The following is a 21,235-nucleotide window of genomic DNA, read 5'->3' on the forward strand; positions in this document are numbered from 1 at the left end:
CATTCCCAGGGTGGATGACATCCTAGAGAAATTAGGGAAGGCTCGTTATTTATCCACCATGGACTTAACCAAGGGATATTGGCAGATACCCCTCCACCCCAAGGCCAAGGAAAAGACGGCCTTTTCAACCCCTTCCGGCCTTTACCAATTTACGGTTTTACCTTTTGGTCTTCACGGCGCTCCCGCGACCTTCCAGCGTCTGATGGATCGAATCTTAAAACCATTCCAAACCTTCTCAGCTGCCTACCTAGATGACATAGTCATTTTTAGCGAAACCTGACAAGAACACTTGGTCCATCTGAATACGATCTTTTCCGCCTTAACGGAAGCCGGTTTAACTGCCAACCTTAAGAAGTGTTTACTAGGAAACACTGAAATCTCCTATTTAGGGTATATCATAGGAAATGGCACTCTGCAACCACAACAAAACAAGGTTGAGGCTATATTACAAACGTCTGAACCTAAAACAAAGAAAGACCTACGGTCGTTCCTAGGTTTAGTAGGATACTACCGCCGGTTTATCCCCAATTATTCCACCATAGCTGCCCCTCTGACTGATCTACTGACCAAACAAAACCCCACCAGATTGGCTCCATTCACAGACTTCCAACAGAGTAGCTTTGAACGCTTGAAGCAGTCTCTTGTCACGGACCCAATACTAAAATGCCCAGATTTTTTAAACACTTTTCACCTATATACGGATGCATTGGACGTAGGCCTTGGAGCCGTGCTTACACAGCCCGATGAAGAAGGCTTTGACCACCCAGTGGTTTTTCTAAGTAGGAAATTATTTCCGCGAGAGACACATTACCCAACGATTGAAAAAGAATGTCTTGCCATTAAATGGGCCATAGACTCCTTACAATATTATCTCTTAGGGAGGTCCTTCGTTTTGTTCACTGACCATGCCCCTCTCACCTGGCTTGCCGCTCACAAAAACTCTAACTCCAGAATCATGAGATGGTTCTTAGAACTGCAACCCTTTACGTTCCAGGTTCGCCATATCCCTGGTTCCTTACAAGGTCCCGCCGACTACCTCTCCAGGTTCCCTCCGTCATCGGACCTCGAACAGCCCCGATCTAGGGTAGGGGATTGTAGACGGGTCCCGGAGGACCCGGCACACTCACCTCGTATCCGCCATCTTTCGGCTGAATTCACGGAAACGGCGCGGCGTTCCCCTGGCAACGGGGAGACGCCACGTCGTCACAGCATCGACGACTTCCGGTTTCGCGGACTCAAAGAGGAGGCGGACCCGGAAAAGAAGAGAGCGACGGAGCACCAAGAGAGAGAAGAGTGGAGAGCGACGGGCGTGTGTGGTGGAGAGGAGACGAGCGGAAAGGAAATCCCGACCGGAGAGGGAGGAAACACCGAAGTGCGAGAGCTAGAAATGGAAGAGACTCAGGAGAAACGAGAGAGCCGCCACGACCCAGGAGGGTCGTGGCTTGACAAGGTACGGTCCCTCCTAGGGACGGGAGGGCCACGGGGAAAGTCGGTTACGGGGAAAGGCACCAGGGAAGTGGGAGGAGGAACGGGGAGGGTGAATAAGAGACAAGGGAAGGGCCAGAAGGGAAAATAGGCACAGTTTGGACCCCGTAACCCTAAAACCCAACCCTGATCACCCCTTCACGAACTTACCCGCATGTTGCCTTAAACCCTCACGAGCACCGTACCCCATCCAGTACCCCAGAAGTACTTACCGCTTCTTTTTTCTGTTTCTTTTCGACTGGGGTCCGAGAGAGAGACGTCCATCCTCCATGAGACCAAGGGCGACAGGGGAAGCAAGGAAAACCTAGGAGAAAAGAAAGACCTTAAGGAATAAACAGGAATCCCAAAGACTCAGACCCTTGACACTACCGTTAAAAGAAATAGCCTGTGACTAAACAGAGAATAAAATCTAAACAGTAAAATACCCCATTGTTTTGACTCTATTTGATCCGCTCGTAACACAGCCTACCACAATGACATATTATTGAATGGGCTAGCTCTAAACATGGACACAGAAGTAACCTGAATACAGTTGGTTGCCACGGGTGATAAAATGTGTAAGTCACAATGTAATGAATGGGAAGTTGGAATTCCAAGGACATGGTGGCATTGGTTTGAAAATTGGGTGGCAGAAATGTAAGTTTTATGTATTTATTTTCTATAAAAACGTTGATGTGTCAAATACAAAGGCTGCACAGTGTAGATTCCACTTCATGCCTCTTTCATCCACCTCTGGACAATACTTGTCTCTTTAGCTCACCCTTGCAGGTTGTTTCCATTCCTTTTTTTTCTCTTTGTCACTGTATTTCAACCTTTTCTCTTTCTACTCTGTCTCACTTTTGTGTTTTTCTCTCTCTTGCTCTGGATCCAAGTTTGTTGAGGAAAAATAAATATCAGCCCACAAAAATGACTGCTAGTGAACCCAATTACAACTACTGGTTGAATTAAGCACTAACTGCAGATTGCAGCTATTGTTAGGTCGAGCGTAAGCGTTTGACGTGTTGTATACTTTTAAGTACACTTATATTGTGGGTTCCAGTGATTTCATTTGCGGGTTCCAGCGTCCTTTAAAAATCCTTGCTTGCTAGAGGTCAGTTCTGCCTCTTTGTCTTCCCTTTTTCACTCTGGAAGCAGCACCAACTACTGTTTAATCATGCTATGTCCTGTTTATGTCTTTTGTAGGGGACTTTTTTGTTTTAGTATTTGCCTGTTGGTCTTACACTGTGGGTGTGTGTTTAGTTCCTCCTCCTCACCAGCTCCCTCTGCAAACATAAAACCAACAGCAGAGGGAGACTTTTACAGTCACCCTGGTTTATCTTAGCTCCCAGGTTTGGCTTGGAATGGAGAGCTTTGATTTCCTTGTTGCCTCTGCCATAACCAGAAAAGACCAGCTGCTGTGCTCCCGTCAGAGCTGCTTCAAGGGTGTGCCCTGCTAATTAGTGACTGAAAGCGCGATGTTTGTATGAGTATGATCCTACAAGCCTGCATTTAAATACAGCAAAAATGCAACTTAAAATGTATTTACACAAACTAAATACACTGTAAAAACGAGAAACAGGCACAAAAACATACAGAATACACTGCGAGGGCAGCTCCGGGCCACACAAGGCCATAACTGACATTACCCTTTAAGGGGTCCCTTGTTCAAATGTGAAGTCGGTCGTGCCATTTTGTGCTTTACAGGGCTACTCTCAACTAATCGATACCCTGTGTTATACTCGACCCTGGCATTACTAATGCCACCTGAACTTGCAGGCAGCAGCCCTTTGCCGAGAAGAGAAGTGAAAAGAGCCCTGCAATTACTTTTCAAAATAACAGTTTATCCCACTGAGCATTAACTTATCACTCAGATTTCAGGGTCCGCCCTCCTTCCTGCCTCAGTTGATCCCTCCCAGTGGAAGGCACAGATGCAGAGATGTATGACAATAACAATCGGCCTTATCTCCTTTATGAAAAATAATGGGTGCAGAAATCATAGTATAGATAAGGAAGAAAAAAGAGCAATTGGGGTCAAAATGTTCGAAATTGGCTGACTGAGGGCAGCTTTGCAGCGGCAATCTTGGGAAGAGCGTAGACACCGGAGGAATAGCGGGCTCATGCTGCCCATTCCTTAAATTGCACTCTTCCGTCCGCTCTATATCCAGTTGCCTTTCTCTTCACAGATGCCTCTACTCTTAGATTACCTTTGGAGTATTTTTCCAGGCTATTTACTTGCGCTTTGTTAGCTCTGTGACAACAATAGAAATTAATGATAACCGGTTAACGTACATCTCTACCATCCCACTGACTTTTTACCAAATGACTCAATCAGCTCTTTAGTTCTTTTAGGCAAATCCTTAAAATCATTTTCAATAATTCACACTGCATTGCAGTTTATAAAATTCATGTAATTATGAAACATATCAAACAATGTTAAAATCAAAACAAAACCCCAACTATTTCACATAAGATTGCGAACCAACAATTTATATGTTGCAGTAGTCAGAAACTTATCAGTTTCTTTCGTATCACATTCTGTAAATTAGGCCCACCACAAATGCTACATTTTAAGCGTTTAAAGAGAATATATTCAAATGCCTCACTACCAAACAGTTTTAGGTCTCACCTTCTGACTGGCAAGATCTCATGTCTTCAATGAAACACAACATACAATCTAGACCATACACACAACATACACCGCACACATGCACAGATATAGGGCTGTTGGATAGTCCCTTTCAACCACTGCCCACTGTAGTTCACCTGGCTTTAAGCATTGGGTTACAGGGGTGTCCATCTGTGTTGCTATCAGCCCATGGTATTTTGGGGTTGTGAGCCAATTTTAAAAATAGTCCACACAGATAGACATTCTTCTGTGCCAATTCTGGTTCCAAGTCTCCACCTGATCATCAGTTACTCCCATATATTTCCTGCTCTCTTCAACACTCCTCTTCAGTCCATGCATTTCCCCTCGAAGAGCTATGGCTGCTGAGATATTAAGTGCTAAATGAGAAGGACTTGGTAAGGTCCTATTCAGTTAGCAGCTCCGTTCGTCAGTGGGGAACTGAGCACCACTGACTGTTTCTTCCCATTCTTCGTGCTCATATCTGGGGAAGCAGGAAGCATCCACTGCAACAGTTCCCGCCCTCACTGACTGCTGGTGGAAAAGAATGAGGAGAATACGAGAATTCTCCTCAATAGTAGAATGAGGAGGCTGGCTCCACCCAGGTGCCAGTTAGCTGTTCCAGGTCCAAGACTGGGACTGTAAGGGTTCTAGGGCTCTCTTGAGGTCCCTAACCCGACTGCTGTGGATGCCTGTTTGGGTTCGGGCACCCAGAAGAACCAAAGGAGCACTGAGGATGCATTTAAGAAGTAAGAGGAAGCAGATTTAACTTGCATTGTTGCATCACAAAGAATGGTGCCTAAATTTGCATATGTGCTTCTGTGGTGCCCCAGAGGGGCAGGAACTCCATCAACAATATGAAAATTTCTCTGGAGACTGATAGGAGTGCCACAGCCCCTAAAAAAGACTAAATTAAAAATGTGTAAAGGTTATTGTAAACCGCACTTATCACCAAATTCATGGCCTGGGGAGGCTTTATGATGTTTTCAAATACTGTCAAAGCTGGGATTCTTAGTCTTGTGGTTCTCGGGTGCAGGGAAGTTTGTTGTTATGTGTTAGGGTTGCATGGAAGATACTATAAAATTTGAAACAGAAAAAAAGACTCACATATTACACATTTTTTAATGCTGTATGTTTTATTGATATTCAGAATGAATTAACACCCATATTGTATATTATTTAATGATAATGAAAGGCAGGTAGTTTACATACATGGTCATGATTTGTTTTCCTTCCTGTTTGAGGATCGAGAGCGCGCAATCGCTATGGACCATGTTGTAATCTCTATGTGGGCTTCTAAGTACGCCCATTTCACACCCGTCACTTCCCTTAGTTTGTGGACTTGCCTTTTAAAAATCGATTGATTCCATTTGTGAAAGGCATGCATATGTCATGCCTTTTCCGGTGTTTAGCCCTCCTCAAGCGCACCAGTAAATTAGTTTGGTGGCCTTCTGTCTATATACTTACTGTTAGACATAATGAATGCACATTCTCAACTAGCCGCATTTGAAGAGCCGCGCTGTCGATCGTTTTATCATCCCCTTCTAGGAAAGTGACCACAGATGAAATACAGTTGTGTCCTGCATTCTAGTTTTCAAAAACATATTTCCCCACATGCTTGGCTTACATTTAAAATCTAAATCTTGTATATGAAGCATGCTTCACTACATAATTCCAGGGATTTTACCGGAAAACATGGGGATGACATAATTTCGTATAATTATTAATTTAGATACATATCATATGCAGTAGAGAAATATGCTGGGACTCGGTCAGGTTTATTTGTTACAGTTTGAGACCTGGTTTAAGTTTTGCATGGGATCTGCTTTGGCTGAAGAAACAGAGTTATTGCTTTCGAACGCAGCCCCAGGGAGCAGACTTTGATGGTGATGGAATATAATTTGTAAACACTCTGTGAGGATTTGTCCTTCTGCAAAACCTGTTATTCATTTTCCAGTGGAATGCACTGTAGGTAATTTTGATCTTCAAAAGCAAAAAATCCGAATTAGGAGGCACTTCATCAATTTCCCTCTCTCACTGAACTTTTAATGTTGAAGTTACTTGGAAAACCATGAGCTGATGTTTGAAGGAGCTAAAAACAGTAAGGTATGGCTTTTATTAGAAGCTGTTAGACTTGTATTCTTTAGACTCAAACTTTCATTTTCTAATCCTCCTCACATGTATGACAGCAGAAATGTTGCTGGGTGTATCACAGCACCGAGTAATCAATTTAGCTGACTTTTTTCCATTCTCCATCCTAGAAAAATGAACACACGGGGTAAAGTCTAGAAAAAAACAAGGTTTCCCCTTGGTATTCCCCAGATTGCCAGGCTGAGGGTTAAAAACAGATTTCAGCAATGGTATTACAAGCTTTTCCCTTTCTGACATGTTTTCCAACTCATTCCACACTGTGAATACAATGCTATTCTTCCTCAGGTCATTCTCACATAATCTTTCGCTGGACATTCCGTATTATAAGTGATTTGGTATTCCATTGAAATAGATTATTGACACCTCCTGACCACATGAAAGAAACCTCAGTATAGCCTAAAACCAATATAGATCTTGTATTCGCATTTTCAAAGCCCTGGAAAGTCAATGTGACAAACCAATTGTCTGCTGTATTTGATTTTTTGTACCTCGATGGAGAACCTCTGATGCTCATCTCATTGTATAACACCTGAGGCACTTTTTTTGTTTAGCACTGGATATCATATTACTGTTACTTGACGGTTTGTGTTGTCGAACTATGTATCTAACATACTGTACACCCTTACTGGATGGAACCTGATTAGACATTGGTGCTATGTACAATAAATAGCATTATTTTTTCAACTTAACATAACTCAACTTATAATATTGTGCACTATAAATAAGCCAATATATTTTCTGTGCTCCGGATAAATAATATTATTCTGTTCCATGATCCGAGCATAATGAGAAATGAATCTCTAATAGATTTTTTTTAGGCGGCTGTTTCTTTCAGTGTCTGCATTGCACGGTCTTTTTAGTGCCTTTCTGCCTTCTTAACATTATCTGAGAAATATAGTTTCACCTGCATCACAGCGACCTTTTAGGCACAGAAAAGAGGTGTTTCCAGTTCATTATGGAATCTGTGGTTTTATTGATGGTGGGGGGCAGAAGTTGATATAGGCTATGTGTGGTGCTTCTTTAACTTTATTTGCACTATTGCTCCTTGTGCTTTAGTTGCTGGAGGATTATGACCCTAAACAGGGTAGAAAGGCCTACCTGTGGACAGGTACCATTTAATAAATATTTTCTCATTCCGACGACACATCCTACAATCTTGAGTATCACGTGGGAGCAGATCTATAAGATAATAGTATTCATCATTTCCATGTAATTCTTGTCGGACTGTGCTCGGAGGGCAGGATGGGATGGGAGCAATACACTGACAAAATAATATCCTTGTGTCACTGAAGAAGCGGCCACAGACTGCAGGCAAATATGGACTCCATAATGTTTTGTCCCAAGTGGCAGCAGACAAGTACTATGTGCACTGAGAAGGGTTTACATCACCCATTCCTAGGCAAGATCTTTGCCAATGTGAGATTGCCATTCACAGTAATGAAAAACCCAAAGAGCCACGGATGTAAATGTTTTGTGGTCATACTATGTGGATTTGGGTTTTGGATTGCTATCACCTTACACAACTTCCAGTATTCAACTCCTTTATTTCTCATCCTCTTGCTCTCTCCCTGTACACCTTTTTCCACACATATACACGTGCTTTGTTCTTTTCAATGTACTTAAAACCTACGCTGAACACTCTCTCAGCTGTAAGCATGCCTTTGAAATATTTATGAACCACTCTAGGAATTTGGGTTTTTCACTGAGAGAGGTGAGATCCTTCTCAGGCAAAAACCACAATTCCTGTCATAGTGAAGGACAAAAGTCACTAAATTAACCTGTCCTTAACCCTCTGGCAGCTTGACACAAAATCAGTCAAGTGTAACCTATAGGCATTAGTGGCCAGATGTATCATGCTGTTTGCGATCGCATAAATGCATTTTGGTATGTGTGAATCCCAATTTGCGAATCAGTAACTTGTTAGCGAATCGCAAATTGGAATTGCAACTAAATAGCGATTCGATATTAGCAAGGGGCGTGTCATGGGCGTTCCTTTCCTTATACCGAATCACAGAGGTGTGTAGGAATGTTTTGTGACCGAAATGCGATCGCAAAACATTTGCCTTTTACCACCTACTTCAAGTAGGTGGTAACCCATTCTCAAACCACAAGGGGTCCTTAAGGGACCCCCTCACTCTTTGTCAATGCATGCAAAAAATGTTTTTAAGAGCACTGCCTACTCTTTCAAAATTAAAAGAAAACTTTTCATTTTTCTTTTTTACACGCATCCCATGTTCCTTTAAGGAAAACAGGCTGCATTTAGAAAAAAAGAGATTGCTTTACTTAAAAGCAATGACAGTGACAATGGTCTGCTGAGCCCAGCAGGCCACCATCCCTGTGATTGTAGCCATTCATAATGGGTCGCAAATTGCGACCTACCTAATGAATATTAATGAGGTAGGTTGCTTTGCGAGCTGGTGGGAAGCGCTAAATGAAACTCCTGGAGTTTCATACATTCAAATAACGATTATCTAATTGTTATTAGTAAAAAATCACAGTTAGGTAATCGCTACTGGGAAAATTAATACATCTGGCCCTAAGTATTTATTCAGCGCTCAAATAGTAATAAAATGTATATAGAAGAAAAATCCCACACCAATTTAGGAAAATAGAGAAAATGTAATAAATAATTAGACAACAGAATGACAAAGATTCAGTTAGTAGAACCGAAGTTATGAGTTTTTAAAGTTTTTTGAGTTTTTAGTACACACTAGTGCCTAAAAGATCAAAGCACCAACCACGGTCATCTAGTCATGTGAGACCAAGGAAAATCAAAAGTTATGGGCAACCGCAAAGTGGGTTCGGCCTCGTCGCCGCAGCTGGCAATGTCCAAAAAGGAGGTGTCATCACCTGGGAGCCATTGGACAAAGTCGCAGTGAAGATTCCTACATTTGGACTTAGTCTCTTTTTTGAAAGTCGAAAATCTCCAGTGGAATGAAGCTGCAGGCTGTAGCCAATGAGGGCTCCAGGAGACTGGATAACCTTTTGAAGAAGAGCAGCTCTCTAAGACTTGTTGCGGAGGAGGAGAATGTAGCAAGAGCTACTGCAAAGGCATGCCAACCGGCTAGGCGATCCACCTTGGGCAGATCAGCAAGCAAGTATGACCCGGTCATTTCAGTTCTCAGAGCACTTTTTGATGGAAAATTCTCCAAGTCCCGACATTTGGATTTTGGTTGTTTGGGCACCTTGAGCACCATTCCCAAGGTCCCAAGACTGGGTGGGAACCATGTGGAGAGCAGGACATACTTCAAGCATGGTCTAGGAGTGGGTTCAAGGTAGTTGGAGCATTTTATGTCCCTGTGGCTCAAAACAGGAGGCCAGCCTGCTTGTCTTTAGTAGTCCTGGAATCAAGCAGCAAGTCAGATCTCAAGTAGCAGGGCAGTCCTCTGAGGATACTGGACAGGCTTTCAGCAGCAGAGCAGACCTCTAGTAGTAACAGAGCAGTCCTCTGAAGTACAAAGGTAGTCTTAAGCAGGATGGCAGTCCTCTGAAGTACAAGGCAATTTTTGGGGGGGGTTCTCCACATGCCCAAGAGTGAACTGAAGAGTAGGTTTAAGGGTCCTATTTTTATAACTTGTGCCTCCTATGAAGTTAAAAAAACATCTAGAGTTCCCCTCGCTGATGGCTCTTGAATTTCCTTCCTCTATACCCAGGGTGGTGTGAGGTGACAAGAGGCTGGTGTGAAGTTCTTTGTGAGGGTGCTAGGGTGCCATCTATGACATAAAATCATCTCTGCCCCACACATCATGGAAGGATGACCCATTCTGCCAACACCCAGTCTCCCTATGTCTGGGAATAATAACCAAAGGCCAATAGCCATGTAATCACAGTCATGTGACCGAGGTCACAGGCCGCTATCACCATACGGATAAGACAAGGAAAAAACAACTTTCTAAAAGTGGCATTTTAATATTGTGACTGAAAATCTGACTTCACTATTAAAGAAGATTTTAAAGTACAATTCTTTGAGACCAAACATGACATTTCAACCTGTTAGCAATCAAAAGTTATCAATTATTAAATGTATAGGTAACCCAATAATAGCCCATGGGACACATAGGCCTCACAATAGTGGAGATAAGATTTAGAAGTTTTTTCACCATCAGGACATGTAAAACATAAAGGTCCATTTCCAACTTTTTAAAAATACAATACACCTTCCCCTATGGGCTGTTTAGGGCCTACCCTTGAGTGACAAATGTATTACAAAAGAGGTTAAGGCCTGGCAAAAAAATGTTTTTTCCAGGTGGAATTGGCGTTTTAAAAATACACGGAGGGTGCAATGGCAGTTCTGGGACATATTTTAAAGGGCAAATTAAGTGGTTGTCACAATTAATACCGCAGGCATGCTAATAGTATTTAGTTTACAGGCCCTGGGTACATGTTGTACCACTTTTCTAGAGGTTTATTAGAAACTTGAATGTGTCAATAAGGTGTAAGCCAATTTTAGCAGGTTTAGAGGAGTGTGCGCAGGCACTTTAGCACTGGTTAACAGTGGTTAAGTGCACAGAGTTGTCAAGATATGTGCAGATGAACACAAGCTGCATCTCTTCTGTTCATTGCTTCCTCAGCTTCACTTACTTGGCCTCTTCCAACCTATTTCTATCACCACCCACAGAAAATGACACACATTGAAAATTGCTCTCAATTCGCGAAGCTGTACTAAACCTTTTATTCATATTGAATTAACATGATTTAATCTCCTGATCATTCCCGCAAACATTCTCTCTCTATCTTTCTCAACCACCTCTCAACTTCTCCATCAGCCTACTGTGCCTTGTAAATTTACACCTTCTGCTCTTTCGCCCTTTTCACCCTTCTTGAATCCCTGTTCTGGATTTCAACACCTCCATCTACCTGGACCTTAACACTTTTGCATCCTTGTTCTTTATCAGCCATATCTGCCCAATATTTTTGGTTTACCCCAAATAAACTCAAGACCAAAGCAGTCTCTACCCACAAAGCTCAAATCCAAAAGTGAACATTGGACAATAGAAAGTTGTGGAAATTATGCGAAAGCACACAGGCTTACCCAAACTACTTTATCCATTCTGTTCCCACAATAAATTAATCAGCATCTTCAGAAAAGAACATACATTTTTATCTATAGCCTGTGTTCACACAGCATGCCATCATTAATCAGGGTCTACAAGCGTTGATCACTGTGGGTTCCATGATGAAAATTTGAAGTAGATGTTTTGCATTTGTCTAAATTTGACTTATCTTATAGTCCAGTCCAGGCATCTCATTCCATGATTTGTCTGCCTCATTGGAAAAATATTAGCCATGGGCACCAAACAGTCTAAATCTCAGGGTACCCAAAAGGTGTTTAGCCAAAGAGCTCAACAGCCTGGTGGGAATGAGCATTTGAACTCTATTCTTTAAGTGCACTGGACAATATACATGTATGTATTTGTGACCTTACTGAGACCTAAAACACATATTTTCACTGTTACCAGAAGCCAGTTCACCATTTTCAAGACTGGCTGGAAATGCACTCTTCCTGTTGTGGTTTTGCAATTCTGACTTCCAGGATCAACACAAAAATTAGATATAGAATGGGAAACCTTGATGAGCCCCAGTAAAGAGTCTGTACCAAGTGACACCAACAGCAGTGAGAGTCCAGTTTGAGCTCCCTGTTACCTCACTGGAACTCCCAGCATTGAAAATACCTCATTACTAACAAGTACCCATGTATAATTTTATGTTGTTTATAACCTCCAAGAGCACAAACCTAGTATGCTAATCTAGTGCAACATCTGTGCAGGGAGAAAAGAGTTTATGGGGAGCCACTAATTAAATGCTCTTCATTGAACTCCCGCACTCCCACTTCGCTCTGAATCTCTGCAGTCCTCCTTCTTGTATAAGCCACCCAAATATCACTATATATATATAAAGTATTTGGAGTCCTGCATCTCTTTCCCAATTAATTTGTTAATCCTGGCACCCTTCTTACTTCTCTCAACTGCCTTCTATAAATCCTATGCTTGCTCCATCAAAACCAATGTCCCTCAATCAAAAACATAACCTAGCATTCAACCACACCTCCACAATCACCACAAACCTAATACTTGAGTCCTAGGCCCATATTTAAACTTTTTGACGCTAAACTGCGCTAACGCAGTTTAGCGTCAAAAAATTTAGCGCCGTCTAACGCCATTCTGAAGCGCCATGCGGGCGCCGTATTTATGGAATGGCGTTAGCCGGCGCTAGCAGACCGGCGCTGCCTGGTGTGCGTGGAAAAAAAACACGTAGACCAGGCAGCGCCGGCGTAGGGGGAAAATGGCGTTAGGGCGTCTTAAAATGGGGCAAGTCAGGTTGAGGCAAAAAAATCGCCTCAACCCGATTTGCGCCATTATTTTCGCCGCCCAGACGCCATTTAAATGACTCCTGTCTTAGTAAAGACAGGAGTCATGCCCCCTTGCCCAATGGCCATGCCCAGGGGACTTATGTCCCCTGGGCATGGTCATTGGGCATAGTGGCATGTAGGGGGGCACAAATAAGGCCCCCCTACGCCACCCAAAAAAAATTAAAAAATATAAAAAATTATACTTACCTGAACTTACCTGAATGTCCCTGGGGTGGGTCCCTCCATCCTTGGGTGTCCTCCTGGGGTGGGCAGGGGTGGCAGGGGGGGTCCCTGGGGGCAGGGGAGGGCACCTGTGGGCTCATTTTGAGCCCACAGGCCCCTTAACGCCTACCCTGACCCAGGCGTTAAATAGTGGCGCAAATGCGGGGTTTTTTGACCCGCCACCTCCCGGGCGTGACTTTTGCCCGGGAGTATAAATACGACGCATTTGCGTCGCCGTCATTTTTTTAGACGGGAACGCCTTCCTTGCATCTCATTAACGCAAGGAAGGCGTTCACGCAAAAAAATGACGCTATTTGCCCATACTTTGGCGCTAGACGCGTCTAACGCCAAAGTATAAATATGGCGTTAGTTTTGCGCCGAATTTGCGTCGAAAAAAACTACACTAATTCGGCGCAAACGGAGTATAAATACGGGCCGAAGTGTTACTAATTACCAAAATCAGTACATACTGATACCCCAGTGTGGGGTGGTTGCTAGGTGCAGTGAATAATTCATGACATGTTGAGGTAATGCCACATAAATGAATTATGCCATGCAGATGCAGTATTTACAACACAAACGTCTGCATATTTCCCACAATAAATTTCAGCAGATTAATTCTACCAAAATGTGTTAAGGGAAAGTTAGAAAGTGTGACAATGACTGCACACAGTAAAACCCCCAAATATTGTAAATGATAGATGTGAAAATGAATGCATCACTATTAATTCCTCTTGCTTGAGCAGAGTTTAGCTCTTAGCTCCTAATTAGGACCTTGATATCCTACAATTGCCCTTCCACCACACGCCCTAAAAACAATACCTAGATCCTCTGGGCTTTTTGTCCTCCTCCTAAGCCAACATAGAGTCCTTTGATTTCCATGAGAGGCCAGAGAGTCAGTGTTTTGCTGAGATTGGTTCTGACTAAGTATTTTCAGCACATAGATAAATCTCCTCTCAAACACATAGATCGCCACAGATCTCCAGCTGACAGAGAACATCTAGTTGACATGATGAAACATCTCTTGCATTCTCTCACCTCCTTCATGTTTGTGGAGACCAGAGAATGGAAGTGGAGGTGGAGGACTATCACCCACCATTTCACTCCATCTTTTAGGTCTCTAGATACTAAAGGAGGCATCAAATCACCGACTACCCTTCCCCTGTGTCAGTGAGGTCTTTGCAAGTTTGGACACGGCAGGGAAATATCAGGAAGGTGGCCTTTCCTTCAAGTGCCCTAATTGCATGGAATAACACATTCTTCATTGTTATGATGTAACAGCAGTGAAAATCTACATTTTAAAACTAACCATGAGGCAGATGGCTTTCTGGAAATCATATGTAACATACAGAATTATTTTTGGGCAACAGTAAATAACAAGGATGTTTTTTACCAATGGGTCTGATTGATATCAGACAGATAATGAAACCCCAAGGTGAAAAACATTATTTTAATTCACTTTATATCTTTTAAGAATTGAATTTAATGTATGTCTTCCAAATCATCTCTCCCTGATGTAAAGTTACATAAAGGTAGAGGAGTAACAAGGGAGCCATACAGCACAACTCTTTCTCCTTCAAATATAAAAAACTTGACCTTCTGCCATTCAATCCAACCACCATCTACATTTACCCTGAGCAAACTGAAAAACCACCCAACGTTCAACCCGTCTTCCTCTGCCAAAATATGAAGAAACCTTGCTGCCTGCCACCCAAACCCACCATCATCTGTGTCTTCTTCTACCCAAATCAGTGTTCTGCTCTTTCACAAAAGTGATGAGCTGGTATAAGGCTGACAGCAGCAGACGCCGCAAGTTTTTCCTGACAGTGTCAGTCTGCAGAGACCTGCACTTCACTGACACAGAAATGGGGTAGTTGATGTAGACAGTGCCTCAACTGAATTCCCCAACCTCCCTCTAGTCTGTGGAGGCCCTGGAGAGGCAATAGAAGGTGGCTGAGGCCCAGCCACTCCAGATGTTCTAATGCCTCTCTTAGATCTCCATTGAGTCCTTGTCATGGTAACATAACATGAATGGGAAACAGCTTTTGTTTCCCATTATTTTTATGTTACAGAAGTGAATAACTGGAGTTTGACCTGCTTATTTATACGAAACATAACATAAACAATTATAGATAGGTAGTTTTCAATGGCTTGAGTGTTTTCCATTGATGAGTTGCCAATACCTCAGATACATAGCAGGGTTGTTATCCACTGGAGGCTTCCACGTTCCTTCAACAAGAGTGAACGAGTTGCCTATGATGTCTCTTGAAACTCTAAGGAGAAAAAGTCTACATTATGGATATCTATTTACATGCAATTTTATGTTACATATACTCCCTAGTCCTCTTACCCAGTCCATCTGATCCTGTGGATCAGTTGCACAGAGGTAGAGAAGCCATGAGGAGCCATGCACAACTTGGCTTTATGCCTGAAGCTCCTTTACCCTAGCCATACTTTATATTTGATATATATATCTGGCATCCTATGGCCCAATTCTACTGTGCAAATATTGAAAGACCCTAACATCCTGATACTCACTTCTCACCATCATTGATTTCACCCTCCCCTGTCCCATGTACAAAAAAGCATGGGGCAGCCTACCACTTTTCATCACTACATCATTACCACACCCTCCACCACCCCTTTATTTAAAAACATATATCCCTCAAGTCCTGCCACCCTCTTCATCACTTTTTCCCACAGTGCCCCAATATTAAAAAAAGCAATATCTGGGGTCCTGCCACCCTTCCACACCACCCACTGTGCATTTTGTCTTCTTTCCAAATTGAAGTCAACCTCTCCACTCTTACATTCAAAGTTGGGAGCCAGTGCCTCATTGACAGATGTTTTGTGAGAGACATCTAACAGCACAGTCCTTATTTCTCTGTCATCATGGATCAGCGGAGACCTATGGCTATCAAGGTTGATGATGAGCACAGCACCTACATTCCCCTGACTCCCTCAGTCCACTAAGGCCCTGAATGAGGCAGTGGACCACGATCAGATGGATCATGTGCTATAGGGCCCAGTTGAATGAAACAAACAATTGCTTTTTCCCTGCTATAAAAACAGAGCAGCAAATAACTGGATTTTGAAACCTGTGATCTTGACAACAAGCCATACATAACAAGGAAGTTAGGTTCAGGTTTTATACAAAAATTGCAGATCTCCATTTATTATAAACTTGTTGCCCATCTTGATAGTATATAGTTTATAAAACCTCAAATGGGTGAAATCTGTCTAATGATCAAACATGTGGCTTTTGAATTTGACTGCATACACTGCTCCACTGCTTTTTGACCAGGTTTGCACTATAAATATACAACATATGGCACAAATAATGACATGGCCCATTGTAATGCAGGGCTACACTACTTATTGATTTCATTGATTTGCAGAGCCCTACTTTGTCAGATGTTGTTAATTCGCAGTGCTGGATCTTTTACTGTTCTCTTGCTTTCTTCAAGGATAATCGGCTGCGCTGGTATCAGAGGTCTTGGCCGAATGAGTTCCACAGGCATGCTCCTAGAGAGAATCTATTTTGGATGATTAAGTTGACTTAGTTTCATCATGTTACATCTGGGAAAGGTTTTGTAAGTATTCCAAACCTGTTCCCTCCTGATATTTTAAGACTACGCATGGGGATTTATATGTGATCTTCTTTGCCACCAGAACCAGTGGAGATCTTGTGGTGCTGGTGTTATGTTACGTTATTTCCACTTAGTAAAGTGAAGTGAATCACACCCAAATGTGTATCGCAGCACTCAGCCTGCACTTAACTCTCACCCAGCACCTAAAACAACCAGGTCTTCAACAATTTCTTAAACTTGGCAAAACCAGAACAGTAGCAGGGATGGAGCTGAAGTTGATTCCAGACCCTGGGGGCAGTGTAAGAAAATATTCTGCCACCATATTTAGAGACGTGGATTTGGGGAATGGTCAGTAGCACTTTGTTGCTCGATCTTAACATGCAACAGGGACAGTAGCGGTGCAGCTTGTCCTTTAGGTACTGAGGAGCTTTCCCCTTCAAAGACCTGTGAGCAAGGCAGCATATTTTGAAAACAATGCATTTTCTGACTGGAAGCCAGTGAAGAGCTCTAAGAATAGGTGCAGAAGGAGAGCCTACTGGGAGGATACAGAATTACAGACTAGGTGGGCAGCCATATTTTCCACCACCTGGGGTATGGACAGTAGAGTTTGTTGACTGCCTTCAGCAATGCATTGCCATGATCAAGGTAGCTAATGATTAGGGCCTGGACTAGCATTTGCCTAGCCATTGATGGTAGCCAAGGAAAGACTTTCCTCAGCAGCCCAATAGGGACAAAGCAGGACAGCTCCTTGTCTAATTCAATTCCAAGATGTTTGTGGTTTGACTTGAGGAATGAGCTGGTCACAGTTCAGAAGCCACCAGTCCGGGGACCAAAGATGTTGAGCTTTGCAGAACAGCAATATTTCAATTTTTTGGCAGTTCGGCTGAAGACGATTCTTCGACATCCAAGCTGCAATTCTCCTCATGCATTCCAGGAAACAGTATTTAGCACCATCAATATCCTGTCCCAATGAAATGATTAACTGCAGCAGGATTTAACAATATGTGCCAAAGGAACTATGTAGATGTTAAACAGCATTGGCTCAAAGATGAACCCTGTGGCACTCCTTTATTGATGGGAGCTATGTGGGATTTAAATGAGCCTAGCGTGATTGTTTTGTCCAGCTGTCTAAAAAATCAGTGAGCCACAGAAGGGCTGTACCCCGACAGCGATCTCCTGCTGTCTCATGATCAATATCACATGGGGAAAGCTGTTGATCTAACAGCACAGGCATGGCAAGGGCACCCGCATCCGAAAAAAGGCAGATGGTGTCTGTAACAGCTACCAGTGCAGTCTCTGTGCTGTGGGCTGCTCTAAATCCTGATTGGGGGGATCAAGACTCCTATGATCCTCCTGAAATGCCATGAGCTGTTTACGTGGTTATGTTTTTAACTGAAACAGATTGAGACTGCTTGATTTTTTATACTCTGAAGTTTTTTTAGGGTCCTTTTTATGGGCACCTAATTAAACTATGTTCCAGTAGTCGAGTTGGGATAGTACCAGAGAACTAGTTAGTTCACACCAGTATTTGCATTGTAGAAGAACCGTGATCCTTCTAATCATCATGAAGTGGAGGATGGTGCTTTTAGAAACTGTTGGAACTTGCTATTTAAAAGACTGGTTATAGGGCCTCTTTACGAATTTGACGGTCCATCCGCTGGACTGCCAATATGATGGTGGTGAGGTGGCCAGCAAGCCGGCAGTCAGCCCACTGCTGTACTACGATGTTGCTGCCAGGCTGGTCCGCGGAAGCAGTGCGACAGCATTGGCTTCAGCTCTCAGAGAGAACCGAGGCAAATGCTGCCACACACAGCACACTCAGAATGTGCACTCTCTGCCATGGCAGAGAGTGCTCATTTCGAGTGAGTTGACATGGTTTGGGGCAGTGCAGAGGACCCCACTGTAGCCCCAAATATGCTTTTCTGCCAGACATTTCATGGCAGTGTCACTGCCATGAAAAGGCTGGCAGGAAGGAAAATCGTTATCAGCATGATGGTGCTGAACTTGACACTTCCATGGCTGACCACAACTTTCACTGCCGCCAACCCATCAGGTTCTCTGATCCTAGCAGGGGTGCTGGTGTGCTGGTGGTCTGACCTCCAGAATCATAAGGTGGACATTGAACCGGCAAGGTTGCGGCAGTCCAATGGCCACCACAAGTACCATGGTCCCTGGACTATGTACTTGTAATGATGCCCTTAGCAAATCATGTCCTAAGGCTTCTCACAACCTAAGATGGAGCTAGGTTATCACCTATTTCCCTTGTCATTTGAACCTGATGAAGCTTGTTGAGGCCTTGCTAGTTATTAGAATTTCGATGTTGGAACTGTTTAGATGCAGTTAGCTGTCTGTCGTCTAGTGGTATATATGTTTCAAACATGTTGCTAAGTTTGCGGTTCGGTTTGAAAGATCCCTTAGTTTAAGATAGATGTGCATGTCATCTACGTACATCTGAAATTGAAGATGATTTCTTCTATTGGTCTAATGTAGATGTCAAACTGTAGCGAAGAAAAAGGAAAGCCTTGCATCTGGTGTGTTTTTTGACTTGGAGAATTAACTCATTTGGATTTACTGGCAATGGTTTGAGAGGAAAGAGTTGCACAAATGAAGTGCTCTTCCTTTTATTCCTGCCCAGTTTTATAGTCAGTAGAGCAGGATTTTGTGATAGCATGCCACATAAAGGTTCAGTAGGATAAGAAGTTCAGAATGGTTTGCATCAAGGGAGAAAAATAGATATTCTCTGATGTCTGAGATTACCAATTAAATCTAGAAGTTGAGTAGGGTCTTCTCTATTCAGCATTTTGCTAATGAAATGGAGATTCAAGATTGGTCTGTAGTTTGATAAATCTGATTGTTAGAAATGGGGTTTCAGGTTGGCCCGGTTATGCAACCTAAATCAGGCAGAACCCACCACTCCAGTCAGGGCAAGTAAATTATGCACCAATGATAACCTGTGATCACCTCCTGGTAGCTTGGAGCAGAGTTGTCAGGCTTATCCCCAAAAGTCATGTGTAAAGTGTTTACATAAGACACTCACACCAGTGACACAATAAAGACACAAAAAAAGGACTCTACACGTGATTATGTAAAAATATGCTTCTATATTATATATGTATCTTTCACAATCCCAAAATGGTAGGAATCCTAAATATTGTGCAGGTTAGGTAAAGATTAAGATAGAACACATTATCTTGGAATCTAAGTGAACCAAAGTGACATGAATCAGAGATATTGTGCATGTGACATAAGTGGAGGGGATACTACTCGTGATCCTGGGCACTGCACAACAAACACAACCTAGATTAGTCACTTGGAGCACGTAATGTAATAAGCATTGCGGGTCAAATTACAAAAAGAAAAACATATGTGCAATTTATTCAAGTACTGTCCAAAGCAAATGATTCACCAAACAATCACAGGGCACGGTGCACCTGTGCTCCTATTAAGTTTTATACGGTAATAATGATCCCCAAGCGTTAGTGTAAAGACACCTGTGAGTCTATTACACCTCATATGGTAATTTTGGGAATTCCCTGGTTCCGAGAAGTGGGGAGCTTCTGTCAGGGACTCACCCAGAATGAAGAGAATTAAACTATTACCCCCAAGATGTGTGCCAAGCAATGGCGCACCCATACATGCAGAATCCAGTGGTGGGAGAACCAGAGTAGGGTGACCCCATTGGGTCCTAGCATACAGAATGACCAGGGCAGTCAACTGCAAGCATGCGGCACAGCTGCTGGGGGTCCGAGCACTAGGAGTTGCGCTGCTGGGTCCCACGCTCTCAGAGGATCCCACAGGACTCCTGCTTGATGTTCCATACCTTCCTGGATGTTGGAGCAATCCTCCATTTACGGATTGAACAGGGTGTGCTGGGTCAGCAGAAGTGTCCTCAGGCACACAGGTCTCTTCTCCCTGCAGCTGCATGAGTGCAAAGGTTCTTCCTGCAGTTTGTGCTTCCAGAAATAGAAAGGGATCACCAAGGGGGGTGCTCCACACATCTAGCAATGGAGTCCTCAGCCAGGAAAAAGGTGCCACTAGTCAGCGCCTCTGTTCCCTGGTGGTATATGTTGCATTCCCCTCACCAAAGGGTGCCACGTTCTGAATACTCCAGCTTTGCCGGGAGACTTAGAAGCAGCACCTCACGACATGCTGGGCGGCCTTCAAACACCAAGTGCCTCCCCGATTTCTATGACATGAAGCGCTCAGCATGCGCTGGTTATTGAGGAATGGGGGTCAACAGGCAGCGCTCAGCCGGCACTCAAATGATTGTGAAAATGAGGAGCTCACATGCACTAGTGGCGCAAGTAAATTAAAGATGTAAAGTGCTCACAAGGAGCTAGGGGACAACCAAGCCTTAAAGCAATAAGATCCATCTGCCTCAGAGCCGCGTGGCACAGGCACTCTGAAGGAGCAGGGTTCCATCAGGCACCCCCTAGAGAACACTAGGTGTGAGACTCAGAGGGGGCTAGCAAGTAGTAAGCCAACACCTATGGCCCATAGTCCTGATGGCGGTTCCTCTTCACAAATAGCGGCCCTCTGGCACTCTAGAATCAGTGAGTTACTGGCAGCAGGGCAACAAACAGAAAAGCAATCCAGCAAGTCCTTTAGGCCACACAGCCAGTAGGAGGTAGCAGGGCAGCAACAGAAGAGCTTTCCAGGTGAGTCCCTTGTGCAGGGCAGCAGTCCTTCTGACAGAGGTTCAGTCCCAGTTCCGAAAGAGCTCTTAAGACTATGTGGTCAGAGCCCCTGTACTTGTAATCCAAAATGCCTTTGTTCAGGGGGTGACTTCAAAGGGACCCAGTCAAGTGTGAAACATCCCCTTTCATCCTAGCCCTG

The 21,235-nt window shown here is 43.4% G+C and overlaps 1 protein-coding gene across 1 annotated transcript in view; it reads left to right on the forward strand.

Moving 5' to 3' along the window:
* The first annotated feature begins 955 nt into the window (after positions 1–955).
* Positions 956–21,235, forward strand: part of LOC138287203 (solute carrier family 23 member 1-like) — a 665,436-nt gene continuing 645,156 nt past the window's right edge. Inside the window, exon 1 of the mRNA XM_069227562.1 lies at positions 956–1,450. Coding sequence (XP_069083663.1) covers positions 956–1,450 — 495 coding nt within the window. The remainder of the gene's footprint in view (positions 1,451–21,235) is intronic.

Source organism: Pleurodeles waltl, chromosome 4_1 (genome assembly GCF_031143425.1).
Source record: "Pleurodeles waltl isolate 20211129_DDA chromosome 4_1, aPleWal1.hap1.20221129, whole genome shotgun sequence".
Taxonomy (NCBI): domain Eukaryota; kingdom Metazoa; phylum Chordata; class Amphibia; order Caudata; family Salamandridae; genus Pleurodeles; species Pleurodeles waltl.